The sequence below is a fragment of the Bactrocera latifrons genome, unplaced genomic scaffold (assembly GCF_001853355.1).
Source record: "Bactrocera latifrons isolate USDA-ARS-PBARC rearing strain unplaced genomic scaffold, ASM185335v1 scaffold_8, whole genome shotgun sequence".
NCBI classification, from domain to species: Eukaryota; Metazoa; Arthropoda; class Insecta; order Diptera; family Tephritidae; genus Bactrocera; species Bactrocera latifrons.
The window spans coordinates 1,466,873-1,473,957 of record NW_017537489.1 but is presented as its reverse complement, the minus strand read 5'-3'; the positions used below and the strand labels follow the sequence as shown (position 1 = coordinate 1,473,957).

The 7,085-nt window shown below is 37.4% G+C and overlaps 2 protein-coding genes across 2 annotated transcripts in view; both read right to left on the bottom strand.

Annotated features, from left to right (window-relative positions):
• Positions 1–662: 662 nt before the first annotated feature.
• On the bottom strand, positions 663–1,231 carry LOC108976737 (U6 snRNA-associated Sm-like protein LSm2). The gene is made up of 3 exons (XM_018945999.1): positions 1,152–1,231; positions 1,006–1,073; positions 663–944 (listed from the first exon to the last, which is right to left on the bottom strand). The coding sequence occupies exons 1-3, from the start codon at positions 1,152–1,154 to the stop codon at positions 728–730; spliced, it is 288 nt and encodes a 95-aa protein (XP_018801544.1). The 5' UTR covers positions 1,155–1,231; the 3' UTR covers positions 663–727.
• Positions 1,232–4,487: 3,256 nt separating this feature from the next.
• Positions 4,488–7,085, bottom strand: part of LOC108976671 (LIM homeobox transcription factor 1-beta) — a 14,860-nt gene continuing 12,262 nt past the window's right edge. Inside the window, exons 3-5 of the mRNA XM_018945916.1 lie at positions 5,720–5,918; positions 4,971–5,626; positions 4,488–4,892 (exon numbers count right to left, since the gene is read on the bottom strand). Coding sequence (XP_018801461.1) covers positions 4,645–4,892; positions 4,971–5,626; positions 5,720–5,918 — 1,103 coding nt within the window. The 3' untranslated portion in view covers positions 4,488–4,644. The remainder of the gene's footprint in view (positions 4,893–4,970; positions 5,627–5,719; positions 5,919–7,085) is intronic.

The following is a 7,085-nucleotide window of genomic DNA, read 5'->3' as shown; positions in this document are numbered from 1 at the left end:
AAAAATGGTAAAAAAAATTAAAATAAGAAAAAACAGAATTAAAATTAAAAATTGAAATGGGTTAGATCTCCGAAAACACAGCCCTTTCCGGGATAAAATATGGGTCAGTTCCGGTGCCGTAGGACCGGCTGTTGTGCAAATAGTTTCATGTTCTATCTTATTAAAATTTTTAAATTTTACTAAATACTATTATTTAGAATACTAACCACTACTAACCACTTGCACTTTCCTCTATGTAGTAGTCGGAAAGAACGCATTTCCCAAATAATTTGGAGGTACGCTATCGAATTATAGATATAAATCTCATTTCATAATGGCCATGTAGACCCAACTGCCAAAGGAAGCTGGAGCGTCCTCTAACTTGCACAGTTTACACTTCTGAAATTGAATACCAGTTCTATTACTACCGTACTTTAAACAACTAATCATTTAACACGTTTTGGAATTTGTCTATTATTTTCTAGCTAAGTTCACTCACATCCTTATTTATGGTGTTTTGTATCTATTTGTAACTTTTTAGGTAATGCACACACTAACTCTAGCACTGCAGCCTTAAACTCCCAAGACTTGGTGTAAATTCACTTATTTTACTGCGGCGTGCAGTTCGGCACATTTTGCAACAAACACATTAAAACAAAGCGTTCAATTACAAAATTAGCACTTTAAATATTATTGAACCGATATACATATACTTGTGATTATAAACTACATTGGAAATGTATTTATTTTATCTCGTGCTCACTACAGCCTCTTTGCGAGCGGCGTCCTGTAACAGCTGTGTGTCTACCTCGTCACCTGGCAGTTGTACGTACCGCACAACGGAGCCGCGTATGAAGCAATTTTTCACAGATAACATGTGCGGGTATTTATCCGGATCCGTCACATTAATATCGGTCAATTTGATATTCAAATATTGGTCCACCGAATGCAATGTGCCGCATATGCTAGATAGAGAATATAATTAACAAATTGCCGGCAAAATGTGTGCAGCAAATATGTGCATACCTCAAGTCATTTTTAAGCTCGACCACAACGTCCTTGCCCACAAGGGATTTGAAGAAAGAGTAGAAAAGCTAATTGGGAATAGAATATAATGCATATTAATTTATTTAAATATTAATGTTACATTTATTATGTCAAGAAATATTTACCATTTCACAAATTTATTTAGACGCTTCCGATTAATTTTGACAACTTCAATGTAACAGCTGATTGCGTGGCCACATGGAAAATCTATGCTTCTAATTGGGATTTGTCGATCTGGCCATATGGAGAAATAATAATTTTCGTACAACAGCTGATTTAGGTTTTTAGGGAAGTTCTACACCTCAGCGTTGTATTTCAGCGACATCTGCATGTGAATGCTTTTGTTTGTAGATTGACTGAATTTAAAATGCGGATAATGTTAATAAAGAGAGAAGGCGGAAGGAACAGAGAATGTTAATGTTAATGAGTAGCACAAATGTTAGCTGTACTAAAATATTGTTAATATGAGGGATGCATGCGCTTTTTCGATGTTCTCTCATATGAAAACTACGAATTAGTACTCAAAAAGATTCAATTTAACATTTTCGCCGTCTCTATTTATTAACATTATCTGATACAAGTTACAAGTTCTCTGTTCAAAGTTCATTAGTTGGAAGAAAAGTTTAGCTCGTTGCAAAGCTTATAATGAAATATTACTTATACAGGGTCTCACAATAGCCGTATTTGGTGTAATACTTGAGTAATGTAATTATTTTAAAATTTTCTTTAAATATTCTGACTTGATCCTAATATACCCATAATCCGACGCGGAATAAGTTTCGCATGACCCTGACAGCCGAGTATACACTGCCCTAAGTCGAGATCTAATGATCTGAAGAATATAATAAAAGTTATACGCATCGACTACTACTAAGACTTACCGATCTAAACGTGGTTAGATCTCCGAAATAAAATCCGGCTCAAATCCGGTAAAGTAAAATCGACTGTTGTGGTTAGGTTAGGTTAGGAGTTTACTCCTACTTATCCAATGTATGTTCAGCATGCAATGAGTCCCGGCATGACACTGGCCACCTCCTTGCATGGCCTACTAACCATACTCTCTTTGCTCCGATCCCGTCGAAAAAGCACGTTTCCTGGTCCTACCATTGGATAACGTCGCTGACAACTTATCTAATCCTTAGACAGCTCTTTCTTTTGCAATTTGATTAATCTAGAGATGAGTTAAACCAAGTTAGGTTAACTTTCTCTAAGTCAGATAAAAAAAAGCAATTGATTTAGTACTGAACGAGGCAGGGAATAAATACAAGCATTCATCAGATAAATAGTATGTGAACTCCCTCACTCTACGCAGTCTCAACCACTTCCCAAAAAACTGATATCGAGACCGTTTTCTATGAATGGCTAAGGTACCATAATAGGCATCTAGTGAGACGAGCGGACTCTTGGGTTGTTCAACGTATTGATTCTGTAAAATACTAAAGGTGATAAAAAGACATGGAGTTTTGGCTCATATTTTGAACCGACAAGTGAGAGGAAAGTAAGTCCACATACGTATAGCCCCGCTCCGCAAGTAAGGTTATCGTATTACAGAGCCCACAGATACCCATAAGCTGCGTTCCCTAAGATATCTAAGGCCTTAAGTATCGTTAACATTTTTTTGGGAAGTTAGGAAGCATAGGTTATATCTTGTTGACTTCAGTATATTATGTTTTCAAGTGTTTGAGTTCTCTAAATTTTTGGTGGCTTCTTTTCAGCGTTTGTAGAACAAGCCAGCATTGAAGACCCTAGACTAGCATATGTACTCATATTTTACTATATAATCGTACTATATATAGTACTGAGATTTCTCCAGTGACAGGCTTTTGGATAACTAATGAAACTCGAAGAATCGTAGCTCTTTATTCTGGTGTGTACAGTAAAGATAACTCCCTATTGGGGATGGCGCTAGCTACTTACATATATATATATACTTATATAAGAGTATGAAGGCGAATTACACATTTATGGTTTTCTAAATAATAATATTTCATTGATTTAGAGTTACCCTTAGCAGCAAAACGGAATATGGTACCTCTACACTCCACCTTTTACTTAGGGACTAAGTGGTTCCCACATGAAACTATCCATGCTCATCGGCTTTTTCTCGAGTTCACCAAGGACCCCAGCAAGTTTGTAGCTATCACTGCTGCTTCTGCTCCCACTGCTGATGCTGACGCTGTTGCCGCAAACAAGGAAGAAGCCAAAAAGGAGGAGTTGAAGTCCGAGGAAAAACAAGATATGGGTTTCGACCTCTTCGACTAAACAGCTAAACACAAAAGTTGGTTCAGGAGTACCAAAAGGAATGGTCAAACCAACTATCAGTTTGTACCAAAAAAACACCGGGAAAGAACTGTCCGAGCAGATTTGGATCAGAATCCCTAGTTACGGTAGAAACCATACCAAAAAGAGGCTGTTCTGAAAGCAAAAGAGAGCAGATTGATGCAGCCCTGGAAGGTTATATAGTATGATTCGAACAATGTATAACCTCTTCGGGACAAATTCCACCAACTTGTGACAATATACATACACTGGTCAATGTAGACTGAAGAAGAACGCATTCAAATTATCCCTTCTATGACATTGAGCCGGAACCTACGGTACGCCTATTTCTAGTCGTTCTTCCTTTTCGCTGTTTGACGCCAATTGGAGATTCCAAGTATAGCTAAGACCTTCCCTTCCTGGTCTTTCCAACGGAGTGTATGTTTCTACCATGCGGTATTGTGTCGAATACCCTCAGAGCTGGATTGATTTCATCCTTTTGGACGACATGACTTAAACGGCGTAGCTGCTGTCTCTTAAGCTTGAAGCGGGCTCTGCAACTCGAATTATTTTCTCCAGCAGCATATTGAAAATATTGGTATTCGCCTATTGCTGATATAGAAAATTTTAAAGCAGCGCTTGAAAATCATCTATGGCATCAAGATGATAGAAAATATCAACGTTTCTTATTAATCGACTAAACATATTTTGTTTAAAGTTTTGACGCGTATCAATGCCATACCAAAAGTCCCAGTCCGGGTCAAATTTGATCAGATAGTATATAATTTTGATGGTTCTCTTGCAGTTCAGCGATCACTCTGGCACCCTCTAGACCTTCTTACGACAATCATAATTTATATTCGCGCGCTTCGAAAAGCAGATCTAGTTATACTGCTTTGTAATAACTTTTTAAATTTATTTTATTTTAATTTATTATTATATTTTTTGTTTTATTTATTTAAAACTAACAATAATAAGATCTGTTTTAGATAAAATTTAAATTTTAAATCACAAATGTTGTTACTACAGGTGTATGCAACATGCCAGAATCTGCCTAATTATTTTGGTTTGTTGGGTATTAACTTAAACATACCGTTGTATGTATGTATGTGTGTATGTATGTATATAGTACATATAAATAATTAATTGCCGCATAGTTTTTCATTAAGTTTTTGTTATTGTTTTTGTGTTGTTGGTTTTTTTTTTTGCCCCTGGGACGTACAACAAAGTCCGCTCAACTCACATATACATATGCATGTACATGGTGCCTGCTGCGCCCACAACAAGTCCCCACCCAACTTGACATGTAGCTTAATACTAATAAATTCGTATCCTCTATTCCATAACGGTCAATTTGGTTTATTGCTCTACATTAAAGTAAGAATTCTGCATCAAGTACAGCTTGTCAATCGGATTGACGAGACTCGTGCTGAGATTGGCGATGATGTCGTGTGGATTGGAATGTTGATTACCCGAGGAGCCGGTGGACTGCAGCTCCAGATTGTTGAGTGACAACGAATCAGTGTCATCGTCCAGTTGATCGAAATTGCTGCCATCCAAGGACAAATCGGAGCTACAAAAACTATCATTGGAATTATGCGGGTAATCTGCAGGCATAGAAAAAAAAAACACAATGAAAATAAATATTGGGCATGATTACAAATGGAAAATTTCACACAACACACCATCGGGCGAGAAGGGCAGATTCGGATTTAGCGGTTGACTGCCGAAACCGCTGTCGCCTAAGCTCAAATAAGCGCCATCGACACCAGCTATGCCACATTCCTGCTTTATATCCTTGTCGTCCTTACCCATATCCTTCTCATCGCCGCTGCGCGAGCTCACCGCACCGCCATTGCCACCGCCATTTTTCGCCTTACGTTGTATTTTCTTCATTTTGGCGCGTTGATTCTGAAACCACACCTGCACTACGCGCACCGACAGTCCGGTGTCCTTTGCGAGCGCCTCGCGCACCTTGCGGCACGGCTTGGGCGATTGATCGAAGGACGCTTTGAATTGTTTCCGCTGCTGTGATGTCAATATGGTGCGTGGTCGCTTTGGGCCGCGTCGTCCATCACGCGGACGCATCAAATCATCATCATCCAGTCCGACGAAACCGCAATGCTGTGCTGTCGCCAAGTAGAGCTCTTTCTCGAGATCGTGTCGACAGCAGAAGAGCTGGCCGTCACGCAGCAGGAATTGCTCACCTTTCTGCAGTGGCAGTCGGCAGATGTAGCAGATGAAACAAGGCAGGTGGTAAATAAAAGCGGGTATCGGTCGCATGACCATCTCATGTGGCAGAATCGGATGACAACAGAAGGTGCATTTGATGCTGAATAATCTAAAAAACAAAAAAAAAACAATTTTGTTTATTTTTTGATTAATTTCGTCCATTTTTGGTTTCTGTTTTGGCGTTTCTCAGAATTTTACCTACCGTTCGTAATCGTGTTTACAATAAAGCTTTGAATTGCGCACGTAGCAGGTATTGAACAACTGTATTCCACAATAACAACAAGATAGACAGTGTTCGTGCCAGTTCGATTCGCCGACATTCATGAGATAACGATCGTGTATCTTTTGTCCGCAACCTTCGCATATTTCGTAATTCTTCTCGCACTTCACCTGTCCAACTTCTGCAAATAAAGAAGACATATATGGTTGTTATTTTGTGTTTATATTGAAAAGCTACAAGAAAGTAAGAAAATATTTGAGGTTAGTTCATGGATTAAAGCAACTATAGCAACAACACCCGCCCAAAACTAGTGTGAAACTTACTGCCTCCGAACTTTTTACTTTTTTCCTAAAGCAGCGTTTGTGTCTGGTGTCTTCCAACAGTACTGCATACAAAGACAAGTTTTATTACTATTTCACTGTCTAAGTCCCCCCCCCTTTCAAAGGAACAGAGACAAAAGATACAACAAAACAGCTTTGTCTAAATTAAACAGCAACTTCTATATTATTTCCAGATTTTTGGTCATCAAGTAATCTAACAAATCTGGGCCGTTCTTCTAAATCTTCCGCAAAACCTTTCCCTCGAACACTCCTATGGCTAACTCATCAGATGATGTCATTGTCCATACCTCCGAACCAATGATGAAGTACATGTACGTACGTGTAGAGTTTGGTCTTTGTTCGTCGATAGCATCCAATACTGATTGTATATCCTATATACGAACTTGACTACCGTAAATTAGATTTTGGTAAACAAAGTAACCTTTAATCCTTTCTATCTCTGAATAAGCGATAAAGCGATATCAAATAGATAATATAATTATATAGACATATGTATATATTTGAGTATATTTATTTGCTAACTCATTTATTGATTGAGATAATACTATTGAATTTCACAAATTGTTTATGCAGCACCCTAAACGAATACGAAGAATTTTATCAATGGAAAATGCATAAAAAGAGCATATAAACAAATAGAATAAATATATAAATATATACTATATACTATATATGACATACATATTTATACAAAATTAGAATGCATATTGCACTTGATTATCTATAAATACATAAGTTCTGGACGGCGCAGGTTTGTAGCTAAAGTGGCTAAATTGCATGTGCCTATATAAACGGTGATCCATTTCGAGGTTTCCATTTTTAAAGAAAAAAAAAAAACACGTAGAAACTTCAAATTTAATAGAGAATGTTTATTATGATTCGAGAGAATAGTCTTTAACATTTTTTATTTTTTTTTTTGTTTTTTTTTTTTTTTTTTTTTTTTTTTTTTTTTTTTTTTTTTTTTTTTCTTTCTAATGGGTGATCATTTTGCGAAGTATTTTTCTCAT

What these genes read in the sequence shown, in the direction of transcription:
- LOC108976737 (XM_018945999.1), bottom strand. An exon ending in GAGCTTAAAAATGACTTGAG is followed by an intron (nt 945 to 1,005) that starts GTATGCACATAT and finishes TTCTCTATCTAG; the next exon opens with CATATGCGGCACATTGCATT.